The 19,434-nt window shown below is 40.8% G+C and overlaps 1 protein-coding gene across 1 annotated transcript in view; it reads left to right on the top strand.

Annotated features, from left to right (window-relative positions):
- Window positions 1-19,434, top strand: part of PLEKHM3 (pleckstrin homology domain containing, family M, member 3) — a 196,635-nt gene that overhangs the window by 159,152 nt on the left and 18,049 nt on the right. Inside the window, exon 7 of the mRNA XM_011993900.1 lies at window positions 5,025-5,182. Within this exon, the coding sequence (XP_011849290.1) occupies window positions 5,025-5,182 (158 nt within the window). The remainder of the gene's footprint in view (window positions 1-5,024; window positions 5,183-19,434) is intronic.

Raw genomic sequence — 19,434 nt, 5'->3', positions numbered from 1 at the left:
GCCACCGTGCCCTGCTAATTTTTTTGTATTTTTAGTAGAGATGGGGTTTCACCATGTTAACCAGGCTGGTCGTGAACTCCTGACCTCAGGTGATCCGCCCGCTTCTACCTCCCAAAGTGCTGGGGTTACAGGTGTGAGCCACTGCACCCAGACAGAGAGTAAATTATTGGTTCCTTGGGCTTGCAGGGGCATGGTAAAGGGAAAGTGACTACTAATGGATATAGAGTTTTTTCAGAGGGTTAGTGGGATCCCCTAGAATCGATTGTGGTGATGTTTCACAACTCTGTGAATAAACTAAGAACCATTGAATTGTAGACTTTAAATAGGTGAATCACATGGTATGTGAATTATATCTCAGTATAGCTGTTATTTAAAGAGGGGGAATAAATGAAATGTGGTGAATGACAGGATATACATATTTGATGGAGAAAATTAGTCATTCACTATAAACTCCATAAGTTCCAGTTTGATTCTTCCTGAAATAATAAAAATAACCACTAGTACCATTATTAATAATTGTTTTAGGAGCCCTGGATGGTGCAACAAGAAATGAAACATAAACAAGAGATATAGTACTAGAAAAAACAAAAGAATCACCTAAAAGTAATTAGCATCAACGGAAATTCAGTAATTACTGTCATATAGTAACATGCACACAAATGTCAATATATTCTAATATACCAGCAATAGCTAATGAGAAAAATATACAAAAGTTTAACCTTAAACTAAATAATAAATGTGAGTAGCTTGTACAAGGAAATAAATTTGTATTAAGCAATAATAAGTGAAGATTTAATGAAATGCAGATATGTATCACATTGTTTTAAAGGAAGACTGAATATTATACAGATATCAATCCCCAGAGCTTATTAAGGTCCCTATTTAAGAATAAATATACATTGCTGACAGTGTAAATTTGGTGAAATATTTCAAGAGCCTTCAAAATGTTCACACCCTTTCTCCAAGGAAATCTAAATAGAGAAAAAACTTTATGCACAACATGCTCAAACTTCTCCTTTAGATCCTGGATGATAACTCTCATGTCTTCCTCAAGGTCTTTTCTTCCCAGTTTCACCAACCTTTACTCACCTGGTTTCCAGACTGTTCTCTATCCTGGTTGTTTCCCCCTAAATGGACTATAGTTTGTTAGTGCCTCTCTTTAAATGCCTCATTCAGTTTGGTTGTTTAGAGAAGAGTAAAATGAGGAAAACCAAACTCAACTGAAGTGCTACTATCACGATTTAGAAATAACCCCATCACGCATTGAAAAGTGTTCACTGGTGGTTGGATATATGATTTGTTAGAAAGGTTGGATATATGGCGGTTTCTTAGAAAGTGTATATCATGTGTTGGTATTAGGAGCATGCCTTACTGGGGTTTATTGGAGTTAATGGTTCCTCAGAGAACATAAATAAAAGAAGGTCTATCTATGGCTTCCTAAAGGTAATGGGGAGGAAAGTAAGTTGAAAAATGGTGGGAAATGTATGGTTGACTAAAAACAGCCAGGATAATTTCTACCCCCTTTACTAAGAAAAAAACTCTACTCTTACAAAGTAATAAATCTGATTTTTCTGTTCACCTTCTGCAGTTTAATGCAAAATTGTTATACATTGTTTTTTCAAGTGCAAAAACACAGCTATATACAAAGTGACAATTTACTTGCACCAGGAGTTACATATTAAGAAATAGAAAATGAGTTTGGATAGCTAATATATATATGTGTGTGTGTGTGTGTGTATATATATATATATAATACAACTTTGTATATAGTTGTGTTTTTGCTTCTCTGACTTATTGCCCTCCCTAGAGTTAACCAGCATTACATTTATTTTTCTTTTTTTCTTTTTTTTTTTTTTTGAGACAGTGTCTCACTCTGTCGCCCAGGCTGGAGTGCAGTGGCACGATCTCAACTCACTGCAAGCTCCGCCTCCCGGGTTCATGTCATTCTCCTGCCTCAGCCTCTCGAGTAGCTGGGACTACAGGCGCCCGCCACCTCGCCCGGCTAACTGTTTTTGTTTTTTTTTAGTAGAGACGGGGTTTCACCATGTTAGCCAGGATGGTCTCGATCTCCTGACCTTGTGATCCACCCGCCTCGGCCTCCCAAAGTGCTGGGATTACAGGCATGAGCCACCGCGCCTGGCCCTATTTATCTTTTTTTCATAGAAAAGTTATTCTTTTATTATTTTAAGGAGGTAATACATTGCCCAGTATGCCAAAGTGCAGGGAATTAGAGGAAGCGAATGGCCAGGTTTTTTTAAGAGTCTCATGCTAGCCAGGCACGGTGGCTCACGCCTGTAATCCCAGCACTTTGGGAGGCTGAGGTGGGTGGATCACCTGAGGTCAGGAGTTCAGGACCAGCCTTACCAACATGGTGAAACCCCATCTCTACTAAAAATACAAAAAATTAGCAGGGCATGGTGGTGGGCGCCTATAGTCCCAGCTACTCGGGAGACTGAGGCAGGAGAATTGCTTGAACCTGGGAGGTGGAGGTTGCAGTGAGCTGAGATTGTGCCACTGTACTCCAGCCTAGGTGACAGAGCAAGACTCTGTCTCAATAAAAAAAAAAAAAAGCCTCATGCTGCATTTCTGAGCTCCTGTCTGCCCACAGCCCACGGCTGCTTACATGAAGTCAGGGTCAGTGGACAGATGACCCAACTCGACACCCATTAACTGAGAAAGGGCTCGATCAGCAGAGGCACTGCCAGGTCCCAGCACGCCAGGTGGCACCCAATAAGGCTAGTGCCTTATTGGCAGCCAGTGTGTCTAGCACTTGATTTTATTTCTGTGAACCTAGAGTGGGCAGGACGTGAATAAATCCTGAGTCATAAATTAAGGTGAAAGACTTAGTAGTGTTAATACTCTGGGTGAGAAAAGACAACACTGTCTCGGAGGAGAGTGGGCTTGGAGTCTGGTGGAAGAAAGATGGAAACCCCCAGAAGGGCCTTGGCCTGCAGGCACTGCCTTGAGGCCATCAGAGGGGTTTTCACAGTACATGATGGGGAAGGGCAAGGCAGGGTAGGCACTGGGGGGCTGCTTCATCTGGCACAGTTGAACTAGAGGTTCATTTTCCACTCATAATTGGTTTCCTAAGTCTAAGTCACCACACCTGGGGCTGAAGTAAGTCTTGCCTACGCACTAAGCATGGCCTTGGACCTCGAAGAAATGCATGACTCAGTTCTCCAGTGTTGAAGGGGAGGCACTTTCAATTGAAGGCGATCTTTCTCCCCATACCTCCAGCTCCTTTCCCTTGCAAATGACCAGGGTGGGAGGCAACAGGGAAAGGCACCTCCTGGTGCAGCCTCACCACAGCCTTCCAGAGAAATCATCTTCATGGGACCTAAAGCCTAGCCTTGACTTGGAGCAGACTTGTTTCCACCCATGGGAGGGTACCCTGTCTGGCAATTGAATGGAACCACCATTATATTTATTTCTAAAACATAGATCATTCCATGATGTTTAAAAACCACTTCAGTTTTTATCTCCGGTATTATATATAGCTATTATGTATAGCTTCATTTTTTGCAAAAGGCATGATTACATTTTTTGTAGTCTTTTGTTTTTGTATTACCAGTCACTACTACCTACTCACCTAGACATTGTAATTTCTCTTTAGGTATGATTTATACTACATTTTCCTCAGATACTATTTTTTTCTTTTTCTTTTCTTTTTTGAGATGGGAGTTTCACTCTTGTTGCCCAGGCTGGAGTGCAATGGTATGACCTCAGCTCACTGCAACCTCCACCTCCCAGGTTCAAGTGATTCTCCTGCATCAGCCTCCTGAGTAGCTGGGATTACAGACACCTGCCACCACGCCCAGCTAATTTTTTGTATTTTTAGTAGAGACAGGGTTTTGCCATGTTGGTCAGGCTGGTCTCAAACCTCTAACCTCAGGCGATCCACCTGCCTCGGCCTCCCAAAGTGCTGGGATTACAGGTGTGAGCCACAGCACCCGGCCTCCCTCAGATATTATTTTTATGAAAAATTATAATGTAACTATATTCATTTGAAAGAAACTATTTTCAGCTATTTCCAAATTAAATGTAATCTTCAATTATTTTCTTATATCAAAACCAGCATGTATTTGTATCTGCATTAATTAGAAGTAAAAGCAGATTTTATCTAGCTGGCGTGTGAAATACTGAAGCCCATGGGTATTAGTAAGTGAGAAATGATCAACAGAACGTGAGTTCCAAACTCAGGGATGTATGCACGCCAACAGGCGAGGCCACTGTGGAAGGCAGGCAGATGCAAGACCCTGGGGCCTGGTGGGAACAGCTGTCAGACAGAGAGCGGATATCTCAGCATAAACAGGCAGCCCCTCGCATGGCCAGGTCCTCATCACGCTGAATCCAAGCCTAGTTGTGCTGGATCATCTGATTTTTCCAAAAATCTGGGTTTTTATGTAAAATTTCCCAATTTTTAAATTACTTCATTTTAAAAACCACCACGAGTTAAAAGAAAAAAAACCGACAGGCTGAAAATGGCCATTAGGCTGCCAAATTGCAAGCTTTTTTTGCTATACTTACCAGCAGCAAAAGAAACCTATTTTTCCCCATTTACTGTATGTTCTTGGGGAAGATGGTGAAAAAACTATCCCATTAATTCATCAGAGAAAAGGTATTATTGCATTTACAACACAAACTTATGCATTCAGATTTACTCTGTATGTTTTCAGTGTACTTTAGGAAACCTACCACACTCCTCTTGTACCACACCCTCACTGTGAAGTTGGTCTATCCAAGTAGGGTTCCCCATCTGTTGGGCCTCAATTTTCTACACCACACTGCAAAGCAAGAGGAATACAAAAGAAGTTTAAGCATCTTAATTTACAACCTCCAGTGGTTTAAACCAGAAAGTTCTTTTGGAGCAGAACTACTATGGCTTTTCTTCCTCAGAGTTGCTGAGAAATTATAATTAGAGGTTTTCCTGTTGTATAAAGGAAAGGAATTCCTTTCCTTTCCTGTGTGTACAAGACTTCTGTTCTCAATAAATGTGCTTCCCTGTCCCATTTCTCTTTCTGCAGGTAATAGAGGGAAAGCTGGCTCCGTTCTTGGGCAAGGTCATTAAATTTGCCACCTCACACGTGTACAGCTGCAGTCTTTGTAGCCAGAAGGGGTTCATCTGTGAAATTTGTAACAATGGAGAGATCCTCTACCCTTTTGAGGATATTTCAACAAGCAGGTACAGAATATCTTATTTCATAAAAGAACACCCGAATGTGTAATATGCCATTTTCTTTGGCCAAACCAGGCCAACTTTTAGTCAAGTACTGTATCTATGTCTCTCACCCTGGATCAGGTTTTCGTTGTCCTTGGAGAACCTGTTTCCCCCTCTGGTTTCCCATATTTATTTCCACCCCTTAACCTCGCTACCTTTATCCAGAATGAGATGACAGAGCTGCAAAGAAACATTGCCGAACTCCGCCTTATTAGGTAACAGAGAGTCTTCAGGTTCAATTTTAGAATGAAGATTGGGGAGGAAGCATCCTAATAATTTTTTAAGGGCCAAATGATAGGCAATGGGAAACTACAGTCTCAGAGGCCCAAACTGGACCTACCGCCAGGGGTGAAACTAGAGGCCACTGGTGAGCAGCTACTGCCTGGCCATGTGCTTTTCTACGCAGATGCATATACTGCAGTGGAGCGATGAAAGTTTTAGGATCCAAAGGAGAGAAAAGTGGGAGTTTATGTGGGATGATTTTTCTAACCAAAGTAATATTTGGGCATCATCACATCCATGGATTGATGGATGATTCACAAAATGATACATATTACTTTTCCTTTCATCCCAAAAGCGCAATAGAAATCTACACAGTATGTGTGTGCACTGGCTTCTTTGGGTATGAATGTCATGGCTCATTTCCCACCCTGCAGGGCTCACTTATACTGTGGTTCAGAACAGAAGGTAAGGCATGTAGCCAGGGAGAGTTGAAGCATGTAGAGTAGAGCTAAGATATTGAGAGTTGACTCAGCCCTTTTGGCCTCTCCTAAAACCTAAAGACTGTTTGTAAACATGCAGGAATTTGGGTTGGCCCACACACAGAAAAACAGACACGTAAACACATAGACATGCAGATACACAAACACACACATACACACACACACACACATACACACAGAGGCAGAGGTCAGCCTCCAGTTTCCTGAGCAGGTACTTAGCTTATAGAGCTTATATAGCCTAGAGATTAGCTACCTCTTAAAGGAAGGAAACTCCTCACAGCCTTTTTAGGGCCAAGTGAGACACAGTGGGAAATTGCAGTCTCAGAGGAAGGCCCAAACTGGACGAACCACTAGGAGTAAAATTAGAAGACACTGGTGAACAGTAACTTAGCCCATAGCCTAGAGATTAGTTACCTCTAAAAAATGTACACCAGGCCAGGTGTGGTGGCTCACACCTGTAATCCCAGCACTTTGGGAGGCCAAGGCAGGAAGATCACTGAGGTCAGGAGTTCAACACCAGCCTGTCCAACATGGTGAAACCCCATCTCTACTGAAAATACAAAAATTAGCTGGGCATGGTGGCAGGCACCTGTAACCCCAGCTACTCAGGAGGCTGAGGCAGGAGAATCACTTGAACCCAGGAGGCAGAGGCTATAGTGAGTTGAGATTATGCTACTGCACTCTAGCCTGGGCAACACAGCAAGACTCTGTCTAAAAAAAAAAAACACAAAATGCGGCTGGGCACAATAGCTCACGTCTGTAATCCCAGCACTTTGGGAGGCTGAGGCGGGCGGATCACAAGGTCAGGAGATTGAGACCATCCTGGCTAACATGGTGAAACCCCGTCTCTACTAAAAATACAAAAAATTAGCCGGGCGTGGTGGTGGGCGCCTGTAGTCCCAGCTACTCAGGAGGCTGAGTCAGGAGAATGCCGTGAACCCGGGAGGCAGAGCTTGCAGTGAGCCAAGATCATGCCACTGCACTCCAGCCTGGGCGACAGGGCAAGACTCCGTCTCAAAAAAAAATGCACACCACATAAAACTTGTACGCAAATGCTCACAGCAGCAGCATTCGTAATAGCTAAAAAGTAGAAACAACTTAATTGTCTATCAACTGATGAATGGATAAACAAAATGTAGGATATCCAGACAATGGAAAATTATTCAGCTATAAAAAGAAAAAAAGTACTGATACATGCTGCAACATGTATTAACATTGAAAACATGCTAACGGAAAGAAGCCAGATACAAACCACATATTACATGATTCTATTTATATAAAATGTCCAAAATAGACAAATCCATAGAAACAGAGAATAGATTAGTGGTTGTCTAGGGCTTGGGGGAAGGAGGAAAAGGAGTTACTACTCATGGGTATACATTTCTTTTTGGGGTGAAGAAAATGTTCTGGAATTAGATTGTGGTAATGGTTGCGTGGTCTTATGAGTACACTAAAAATTAGTGAATTGTATACTTTAAAGGGGTGAGTTTTATGGTATGTGAATTATATTGCAATAAAATATGTTTAATGGCTGGGCATGGTGACTCACACCTATAATCCCAGTGCTTTAGGAGGCGCAGGTGGGTGGGTCACTAGAGGAAAAGAGTTTGAGACCAGCCTGACCAACATGGCAAAACCCCATCTCTACTAAAAATACAAAATTAGCTGGGCGTGGTGGCAAATTCCTGTAATCCCAGCTACTCAGGAGGCTGAGGCACAGGAATCATTTGAACCTGGAGGCTGAGGTTGTAGTGAGTGGAGATCACGTCACTGCACTCCAGGCTGGGTAACAGCAAAACTGTCTCCAAAAAAAAAAAAAAAAAATGTTTAGTAAAGAATTTCTAAATGCCTAAATGCTTCTAACTGAGTATATCATACACTGGGCCACAAAACAAATCTCAATTAATTTTGAGACTATACCAAGTATGTTCTCTGGCACATGGAATTAAAGATTCACAGTAGAAAAAAATACGATTAGTTAGGCATGGTGGCGCACACCTGTAATCCCAGGTACTCGGGAGGCTGAAGCAGCAGAATCACTTAAACCCAGGAGGCAAAGGTTGCAGTGAGCCAAGATCACACGACTGCACTCCAATCTGGGCAACAGAGTGAGACTTCATCTCAAAAAAATATATATATACACATACACACACACACACACATGAATATATATGAAACCCCAAAACATTTGGAAATTAGACAATATATTTCTAAGCAACTCATGGGTCAAAGAAGGATACACAAGGGAAATTTTAAAATATTTTGAAATGAAAATGAAATATAAAACATATAAAAAACTGCTGAAGTAGCACTTAGAATGAAATTTATAACTATAAATACTTGTATCAGAAAAGAAGAAAGCTCTGAAATCAATATCATAAAATTTCACCTTATGAAACTAGATAAAAAAAGAGCAAACTAAATCCGAAGCAAGCAGAAAGAGGAAAGAATAAAGATTAAGGCAGTTATCAATGAGATAGTAAACAGAAAAATCACAAGTTCATTCTTTGAGAGATCAACAAAGTTAGCAACCTTTTAGCTACCCTGATCAAGAAATTAAAAGAGAAGATACAAATTGCAAAAACCAGGAATAAAAAGAGGTACAGAAATTAAAAGAATTATAAAAGTATTATAAACAACGTTATACCAGCAAATTAGACAAATTTAGATGAAATGGACAAATGACTAGAAAGACAAATTACCAAAACTGACTCAACAAGAAGTAGAAATATGAATAGACCTAAAACAAGTAAAGAAATTGAATTAGTAATTTTGAAATCTTCCCACAGAGAGGCCAGATGGCTTCACCAGTGAATGCTACGGAATATTGAAAGGAATAATAACAAACTTTCACTCACTACTTTTATCTCCAGAATGAGATATCCAGAGTAAAATATTCAGAATGAGATACTAGAGTTGCAAAAAAAAAATTGCCTGACTCCACCATATTAGGTAACAAAGAGTGTCCAGATTCATTTTTAGAATGAAGATTAGAGAGAAAGAATCCCCAAGGATAAAGATGGGTCAGTTCTCCAAAAAGATGTAACAATCCTTAATGTATGAATAGAGTCAAAATATGTAAGACAAAAACTGATGGAACTGAAAGAAGAGAGAGACAAGTTTACTGTTGTAGTTAGAGCCTTCAACACTTCTCTGTTCATAACTGACAGGTCCAACAGGCAGAAAATCAGTAAGCATATAGTTAAACTCAACAGCACTGTCAACTAACCCGATCTAATTGACATCTCTAGAATACTTCATTGAACAACAAAATATACATTCTCCTCAAGGTCACATGGAACAGTTACCAAGAGAGACCACATTCTGGGCCATAAAAAAAAATCTGAACAAATTTAAAAGAGTAGAAATTATGCAAAGTATGCTCTCAAACCATAATGAAATTAAACTAGAAATCAGTAACAAAGATACCTGGAAAATCCCAAAATATTTGGACATTAAACAAAATACCTCGAAGTAACACAAGTTGATAACGTATATCCACACAAAAGCATGCATATGGATGTTTATAGCATATGCTTTATTCATAATCACTGAAAACTGGAAGCAGCCAAGATGTCCTTCAGTACCTGAACGCATAAACTGTGGCATATCCATACAATGGAATATTATTCAGCAACAAAAGAAATGAGCTGTCAGGCCACAAAGAGACATGTAGGAAACCTAAACGTATATCACAAGTGAGCAAAGCCATTCTGAGAAGGCTACATACTGTACTATGTGATTCCAACTATATGACATTTTGGAAAAGACAAAACTATACAGACAGTAAAAAGATCAGTGGTTACAGGGATTTGGGGGCTGGGGAGGGATGACTAGGTGAAACACAGGAGATTTGTAGGACAGTGAAACTATTCTGTATGATGCTCCAATGGTGTATACATGACATTATACATTTGTCAGAACCTGTGGTTTCATACATCACAGAGTGAGCCTTAACTGAAATGGCGGACTTTAGTTAATAATGATATATCCATATTGGTTCACTAATTTTGTAACAAATGTATCATAGGATTGCAAAATGTTGTTAATAAAGACAACACAACAGGAGGTGGTGGGGTGAAATATGGGAACTCTGCCCAATTTTTCTGTAAATCTAAAACTATTCTAAAAAGTAGTCTATTATTAATAAAAATTTAAAAGTTGTTCAATTGAAAGTTGACTCTAACATGAACAATTTTTACCAAACCTTATTGGAGCAATTTTAGGCTCATGGAGAAATCACAGAAATAGTACAGAGTTCCCATATACCACACACTCAGTTTCCCCTATTAATATTTTACGTTAGTATAGTACATTTGTTACAATTAATGAACCAATATTGATACGTTATTAGTAGCTAAAGTTCATAGTTTTTTCAGATTTCCTTAGTTTTCACCTACCATCCTCCTTCTGTTCCAGGATACCACATTATATTTAGTTGTCACACCTCCCTAGGCTCCTCTTGGCTGTGACAGTTTCTCAGACCTTGTTTTTGATGACCTTGACAGTTTTGAGGAGTACTGGTCAGTATTTTCTAGAATATCTCTGTTGGATATGCCTGATGTTTTTCTTACGTGTAGAGTCGGTTTTATGGGCTTGGGGAGGAAGGCCGTAGAGGTAGTGCCATTTTCATCACATCATATCAAGGGAGCATACAATCAACATGACTTATCACTGTAGTGTTTGTGTCAGCATGTTCCACCCCCTTGGGAGCCAAGTATGGATAAAGTTATTTAGAATCCTTCCACACGGGAGATGTGTCTCTTCCTCACTTATTTTTTTCAGTTGTTTGTTTATATCAGTATGGACTTGTGCATAGTTCATTTATACTTTGGGTTACAGTCCAGTTCTATATTTTATTGTTCAGACTGTCCCAGCTTTGGCCGTTCAAGCTCTCAGTAGGCTCCTTTGTTCCCTTGACATACCCTACTCATTATGGGATTTTTGCTGGGGGGAGCAAAAATGGGATTTTGTTTTTGATTTGGTTTGGTTTTCAGCATTTCCTTACTTTCTGGCACCACCAGATGCACCAGGCTCATCTTACTTATTTCCTGCCCTAATCCTAGGAACAGACATGTGTCCAAGGAGCCTCGGTTTCTTTTGTTAAAGAATGACATTGAAACTGAGATCTAGGCACTGGGTTTTGCACACATGTTTAAAGCCCTCAGTTCCTGGACTTGTGCCTTGACTGGGGCAGAGGTGCTGCCCTCTGACTGTACATCAGAATCTTTTTTGAGACTTGGCTTTTAAAACTCCAGAATCTGTATCTTCAAGGATTCTGTATGATTATGAATCACCCCAGAAAAAAGAATCACTCCTCTAAGGTAGCTGTGGTCATAGTTAAGATGCTGGATTCTCACCAAAATAACCACATTATCATAGCTGTAGGTTCATAGGGGCCTTTACTCAGTAGTAAAAACTATGGAGAATCCTCCCTCTTCCTTGATCAGATGCAGTTCTCTAAGCTTGTACAAATGTCTGAGTCAGAAGGAACATTGACCAGCTTTCCTGGAATTCCAGGTTAACACTTTTCAGAAACCTGTTGAGCTTTCTCTTGGTGGTGTTCAGTTTCCGGTTAAACACCAAGAGTGGTTTATACAACCCTGTGACAAGGCAAAAGGAAACACTAATAAAAAATTTATTAAAAGAAAATTTTAGTCAGAAATAGAGTTGCTGATTCAAAACATGTCTATAAAAATGTTTTAAATAAATGTGATAAATAAAAATAGATTTGAATAGTGAAGTAAATTTTAAAATCTCAGTGTAATTGAAATCTTTATGGATTAAGTAATATGATGTCTGGGATTTGTTTCAGGATTATCTGATGATGGGGTAGGGGGATGATACAGATGAAAGAAATTTCAATGTATTGGCCGGGCGCGGTGGCTCACGCCTGTAATCCCAGCACTTTGGGAGGCCGAGGCGGGCAGATCGCGAGGTCAGGAGATTGAGACCATCCTGGCTAACGTGGTGAAACCCCGTCTCTACTAAAAATACAAAAAATTAGCAGGGTGCGGTGGCAGGAGTCCTGTAGTCCCAGCTACTAGGGAGGTTGAGGCAGGAGAATGGCGTGAACCCAGGAGGCAGAGCTTGCAGTGAGCCGATATCGCGCCATTGCACTTCAGCCTGGGCGACAGAGCAAGACTCTGTCTCAAAAAAAAAAAAAAAAAGAAATTTCAGTGTATTATTAATTGTGGCAGCTAGGTGATAGGTACACAGGGATTTGTTATATACTATTCTCTGTACTTTTGCATATGTTTGAAATTTTCCATAAAAAAAAAGTTTTAAAATCTGTATGTAAAAATTTTAGAAATAAGGTATTTAGTGAATTTGTTACCACATACCCTTGACTATCCTGCTAAATTTGGCATTTTTGTGTCCTCAGAGATATACTTAATATCCTTTCAGGTCCAAATATCACTTGAATAGCATAATTACAGTTCAGTTAAAAAAAAAAAAAATTCAGGGTCGGGCGCGGTGGCTCATGCCTGTAAATCCCAGCATTTTGGGAGGCCTAGGCTGGATCACTTGAGGTCAGAAGTTCGAGACCAACCTAGTCAACATGGTGAAACCCTGTCTCTAATAAAAATACAAAAATTAGCTGGGCGTGGTAGCACACACCTGTAATCCCAGCTACTCGGAAGGCTGAGGCATGAGAATCACTCAAACTCAGCAGGCGGAGGCTGCAGTGAGCCAAGCTCATGCCACTGCACTCCAGCCGGGGCAACAAAGTAAGACTGTCAAAAAAAAAAAAAAAAATTTCACAAGCATGATAACGGTTTGTACTTGTTTGTTGGTTTGTTTTTGTTTGTTTGTTTTTTGAGACGGAGTCTTGCTCTGTCGCCAGGGCCGGAGTGTGGTGGCATGATCTCAGATCACTGCAACTTCCACCTCCCGGATTCAAGTGGTTCTCCTGCCTCAACCTCCCAAGTAGCTGGGATTACAGGCACCCACCACCACACCTGGCTAATTTTTGTATTTTTAGTAGAGACAGAGTTTCACCATGTTGGCCAGGCTAGTCTCGAACTCCTGACCTCAGGTGATCTGCCCACCTCAACCTCCCAAAGTGCTGGGATTATAGGTGTGAGCCACCACACCCGGCCCTGTACTTTTAATAAATGATTTTTTTGTTTGTTTTTTTGAGAAGAAGTGTCACTCTTGTTGCCCAGACTGGAGTACAATGGCATGATCTTGGCTCACTGCAACCTCCACCTCCTGGGTTCAAGTGATTCTCCTGCCTCAGCCTCCCAAGTAGCTGGGATTACAGGCATGTGCCACCACACTCGGCTAATTTTGTATTTTTAGTAGAGACGAGGTTTCACCATGTTGGTCAGGCTGGTCTCAAACTCCTGACCTCTGGTGATCCACCTGCCTCGGCCTCCCAAAGTGCTGGGATTACAAATGTGAGCCTGACCCTAATAAATAATTTATTGAGTATATCACGTATGTGCATTGGGCTAGGTTCTGGAGACACAGTGAACACAGCATGAACTGTGAACTCAACAAAGAGTTGAGTTTAGTAGGGACAGACAGGCCAATAGGCAGTTCTATGAAAGTGTGGGAGGAGCACAGTAGAGGGGTGGACCTGAAGCTCCCAGAAAGGCTCCATCATCCACTGAAGTGATGTGAGAAAGACGTTCCACAGTTTCTAAAAGTATTAGGGAGCTCTGTGTTTTTTAGGTTTGGGGGTTTTTTTTGTTTTGTTTTTTTCTTTTTTCTTTTTAAATTTTAGATTCGGAGACCCATATGCGGATTTATTACAAGGATATGTGGCATGATGCCGAGGTTTGGGTTTTCATTGATCCCGTCACCTATATAGTGAACATAGTACCCAACAGGAAGTTTTTCAGCCTTTCCCTGTCTCCCTCCCCTCTTTTGAGTCCCCAGTGTCTATTGTTTCCTCTGTCTATGTTGAACTCTGAGTCACTGATTTATGTTCTTCAGTACTAGAATATACTCAGTTTTAACGTGTTCATTTGATTATGACTATATAGCAAACATTCGTCAACTCCTTCAGGCTTTCTTTTCCTTATTAAATTAATTATTATGCAGGAGGAAGTTTCATGACTATGTAATTTGAAAATATACCCCTAGTATTTTAGGACCCCACCTCTGGCAGATATAGAGAAGGTGCTGGGATTGTAAGGGAATGGCACTAACATTTATTAGTATTAGTGCCAGCAACTTATATATCTTATCTAATTTTTCTGCCAGTCCTCTGAGGAAATAGTATTACTTTCATTTTAATAATGAAGAAACCTAGGTTCAGAGAAGTCAATTAACTTGGCCCTAGAGATAAGGCCAAAACTTGAATCCAAATACATCTGACTCCAAAATCCATATTTTTTCCATTATGTCTCACTGCTCCTTCTGTACCTGAAGTCTTCAAAACATTTTGCCATATACCCCCTCAAATCAATTTGAAAAAAGTATGTACCTCTGTCATTAAAGAAGTCTTCTCCAAAACTGCTATTTTGAAATGCCATTTTATTTGCTGCCTTGGGAGTCTTTACACTCGGAGCAGTAAGCCATGATTAGATTGGTTTGGGGGAAAGATATGCCTTCCTTCTGTAAAATGTCCAACGTACTGTTGTGGAGACAACAGCAGAGCTTCCACCTCCTGTGCATCCCTTGGCAGGTCAGGTTCGGCAAGGGTGCCTATGAAGCTGAGGATCTGCCTAAACTGGACTTCCATAGGCAAATCCCTGTTTGTTGCACCAAAGCAAACTCCCCTCCATTCAGAAGATAATGCTGACAGTTTTACCTTGAGATATCCTTTCTTCTCAAACACACTTTTTTTTTTTTTTTGAGATGGTTTCACTCTTCTTGCCCAGGCTGGGGTGCAATGGCGTGACCTCAGCTAACTGCAACCTCTGCCTCCTGGGTTCAAGCGATTCTCCTGACTCAGCCTCCGGTGTATCTGGGATTACAGGCACCCACCACCACGCCCCACTAATTTTTTTGTATTTTTAGTAGAGACTGGGTTTCATCATGTTGACCAGGCTGGTCTCGAACTCCTAACCTCAGGTGATCCACCTGCCTCAGCCTCCCAAAGTACTGGGACTATAGACATGAGCCACTCCACCCAGCCTCAAACACAAATTAAATACATACCTCTCTTTAACCTAAATAGAAAAACCCTAAAACCCAGATTGCAAGATTTTTAAATACAATAAGAATATCCTGAATCATAAAACTGCTTTGCTAAAGCCTAATCAAGCATTTATCCTCCTAGAGGATTACAGGGAAAGCATAGCCTTGGGAGAGATAAACATTTTGATAAAACAATGATAAAATTCCATGTCCTAAAAAAATAGAAATGACGAAACATGCCCTCCTTGATTGAGAATAAGAAGGAAGGGCTCTAACTTTTAAGAATTGCAAATCAGAATATTAGCCTGACACTGCTCTACAATTTAAGGGAAAACAATGAGTATAAAAGCAAAAAAGTCACATACATCCACAAAATGACCCAGGATTTAGATTTTTTTTTAAATCCTTAAATTGCCTCCTATGCAGCTTTCTTTCTGACATCTTTACACATCCCTAATCTTCTCTCGTTATTAAGATCCCCTTCCTAATGCTGCTAAGAAGACAATCCTGCTTTCTACATTTCTGCGAAGATGCTATTTCTGAATCTTAAAATGCTTCGAGATTACAAGTACATAAACACTTCATCTTAAAAACCCTCAGTGTGCATTTTTAACATAGGACTTACAAAATAAACCAACTGTGATAAATCAGTTTCATCATTTCTGTCCTGTCCATTTGGCTTTCATGAGTTTTTCATGTGACATGTAACTCATCCTCTTAGGGTTTTCACTATGCAGAATGTTGCACTTAAAGACTTTATGACCTTTATGCCACTTGGCACTGTATTTAAATGTGAGTATTCTATGAGAAGATTCTACTGAAACTGATTTTAGTATCCTCCAGCTGGTAGGCATTTTCTATGGTTTGAATATGGTTTGTCCACAGAAAAACTTGTTGAAGCTTGGTCCCCAGTGTAGAGGTGTTGGGAGGTGGTGCCTTTAAGAGGTGATGAGGTCGTTAACATGGATTAATCTCCTTCTGACAGGAATGGATGAGTTCTGGAGGGAATGGGTTAGTTCGGTGATAGGGGGTTGTTAGAAAGCGAGTTGCCTCCTGCGTTCGGTCCTTTTCCACGTGCCTGCTTCCCCTTCCACTTCCCTGCTGTTTGTGACGCAGCTCGAGGGCTCACCAAAAGCTGAGCAGATGCCAGTGCCATGTTTCCTAGACCTCCCAGCCTCCAGAATCAGGAGCCAAATAAACTTTAAAAATAATTTTTCCCTGTCTCAGGTATTCTGTTTTACCAACACGAAATGGACTAAGCATTACATAAATACTTACTGTTTGGTTTAAGCTTGCCTAAGTATATATGCATTCATAAGAACACTGACAGTGTTTTTTAAATAAACTAATTAGTTAAGGGAATATAAAATACCTCCAAAGATAGAGGAGCATAACACAAGTCTGAGGTAACACTGCAGCTTTCTATATAAGGTTGAAGCAATTGGTGTACCATTTAAGGTGTTTCTCTGGTGACAGCACAAGCCTGCCCTGGTCAGCAACATTCACTGACACCAGGGAAGGCATCAGAGGAGGTGTTCTGTGTTAGCAGGGCATCGGCAGCTCCGTGGTTACTCTTCGAAAAAGGATTGCTTTTTAAAGCGTTGGAATTCAGAGGTGTAGACTGAGCATTGCTTGCCAGTTTTTCTTTGTGCACAAGTAATTGAGCACTCCATCCCCTCTTCCAAGAAATAATGGTGGCACACAGGGCATTGAACTTATTAACACCAAATTCTTACCCGCTTACCACTTGAGTTAGCATACTCTACTACTACATCTAGTCTGTACACCTTTTTTTTTTTTTTTTTTTTGAGACAGAGTCTCACTCCATGGCCCAGGCTGGAGTGCAGTGGCATGATCTCGGCTCACTGCAACCTCCACCTCCCAGATTCAAGCAGTTCTCCTGCCTTAGCCCCCGAGTAGCTGGGATTACAAGTGGGCACGTCCACGCCTGGCTAGTTTTTGTATTTTTAGTACAGACGGAGTTTCGCCACGTTGGCCAGGCTGGTCTCAAGCTCCTGGCCTCCAGTGATCTGCCCGCCTCAGCCCCCCGAAGTGCTGGGATTACAGATGTAAGCCACCACGCCCAGCCTGCACACATTTAAAGAATATTTTCTACATCAGTCTTGAGAACAAACATCAGCCTCATGGAGAAGTGCATAGCAGATGAGCTTCTAACAGAGTTTATCTGCTTTTTCATTTTTAAAATCTATTTTGTCAGGTAATCTTACCAAAAAAGAAGGCCTCCCATGAACCTTAGTCCAAGCCCCATTGCTTTCATCCATCTGGCCAAACTTCAGAAATGTCCAGGTTGTCCTGAAGAACATGGAGACTCCTCCCAACACGCTGCACGCTTTGAATTGGTCTTTGTCATTTTCCGTTTCACTGCAATCCATACCACCCTGCTTCTGAGGACCTAAACTTGTTGGGGCATGGACTTTGTTCTTTGCCTTGGCACTGTCTTCCCTTCTTTAAGGCTCATGTACACATGAAGCTTCAAATACCTAATTGTACTCAAACCTTTTAAAGCCTTGTTTAAAAAGAGGAATCTGCTTTATTATAAAATGTAGAACTACATCTTCCCATAGATGATGCTGAGATGCCTAATTGTTCTCAGCACAGCTTGAACAATCAATCCATCAAGAGCTGTGTTTTCTGTTGCCCTGTTACCCGTAGATTTGCCCCTGGGCACAATGCATGGAGAAGGCTCCAGGGAGGCTGAATGTGGAGATGGTTTTGCCTAAAGTTGTCACATACGTGCCAAAAAAACCATCAGGCCCCAGATGTGTCAGTAACCTTACAAAGACTCTTTCATTTTTCTGAGGAACCAGTTGTAGTTTGTCACTTTTTGAAAGAGACTTTCATGTTAAGTGTTTAGGCAAGAATTTTTTGGTGGGGAAGGGGTGGAGACAGAGGCAGGTGGAACAAAACTCCTGAGGAGAAGGGGAGAGAAGCACTGCCCAGAAGCTGGGCTTTCCCCATGGCTTCCTATTTGCTCGGCCTTCGTTTTTGTGAGTCCTTGCACAAACAGACTGAATACCTGGATTATGCCCTCATCTGGACTCAAATACACATACATTACATACCCTTTTCTCCCTAATCAGCCTGACACATTCCTTTGTTGGTAAATGGTTCCAAAACAAACACTGTCAGGGCACCTAATTAGCAGGTTTGTGGGCTGCGCTTGGCAGTCTTGTTACATCCTGTTCAACAATAGAGAACAACAGCCTTGGCTAGGCCGGGCTTCAGGGAGGGAGCAGCTTCCCCCAATGTATATGCCATTTTTTAATGATATTTCCTTTCTGTGGCTTTTCTTGGGAAGCAGCCACTCAGTGAGTATTGCAGTGAGGTGTGGGATCCTAGAAGCAGCTAAAGGAAACTTGTGCTCCTCTGTAGAGTACCTTTTCAGAGGAGCTGTTTGTTTCTAATCGTTCTTTTCTTTCTCTGGAATTGAAGAGGAACTTTCTCAGTGGTTCTCTAATACCAATGGTGGAGGACCAGACTCCCGCTTGTGTTTTAGAATTATAAACTAACAGAGATAGAAGGGACTGTGGGGACCCTTTAGACATTTTGGAGGTGGGAAACTTGAAGCCCAGACAGCTCACACGTCTTGTGCATGGCAGAGGCAGGGTGATGACTCCCCAGATGGAATTTGACCCTTCTTCAGCTCTGACTGCCCACTCCTAAGTGTGTTTATTGTGTCAATGACAGTTTTCTTTAATGAAAATGCTTCAGCACAATGCTAGTTTTTCTGGATTTTAAACTTTGGTCAAAGAGTAACTTGGTAAATAACATTTCACCTTGGCCTGGTGGCTTCTGTATTCACACGTCAAAATGTTTCAGAATGTCTGCTAACATAGCTGAGACTTTTGTGAAACCCTCAGGGTTGACCTGGCCCTTTATGCCAGTAAGCCACTTGATAAATATGGTGCATTTATAAACACAGTCCTAGCTGCTGAAGCCACCATTGTGTTTTGAGGCCATCTGGTCACTTGAATAAATGGCTGTCACCTAGATACATTTCTTACCAAGCTTCTAGTTAGGTGTCTGGTTAATATTGTGTTGATCATCTTAGCTTTGCGCATTTCAGGCAGCTTAATTTTTTTGCTGTTCATCGTTTAACTCATTTTAAGTTTCTAACTATAAAATTAGTTGATATTTATTATAGAAAATTTGAAAAGTACACAAAATTAAAGAAAATATTCTCCATTATTTCTCCATTTTTTCTACACATCTGTATTTTTAAATGAAGTTGGAATCATATTGAATATATAATTTTATATCCAGCATTTTTTATCACATTGTATCAGAACCAGAAAAATAGTCACATTTAATCTATAAACTTATATTAATGGGTACTTTTAAAGGAAAAAAAAATTTTTTTTTTTTTTTTTTTTTTTTTTT

This window comes from Mandrillus leucophaeus, unplaced genomic scaffold, assembly GCF_000951045.1.
Source record: "Mandrillus leucophaeus isolate KB7577 unplaced genomic scaffold, Mleu.le_1.0 Scaffold436, whole genome shotgun sequence".
NCBI lineage: Eukaryota > Metazoa > Chordata > Mammalia > Primates > Cercopithecidae > Mandrillus > Mandrillus leucophaeus.
Note: the sequence above shows the minus strand (reverse complement) of the source record. Positions and strands in the feature narration are given on the sequence as shown.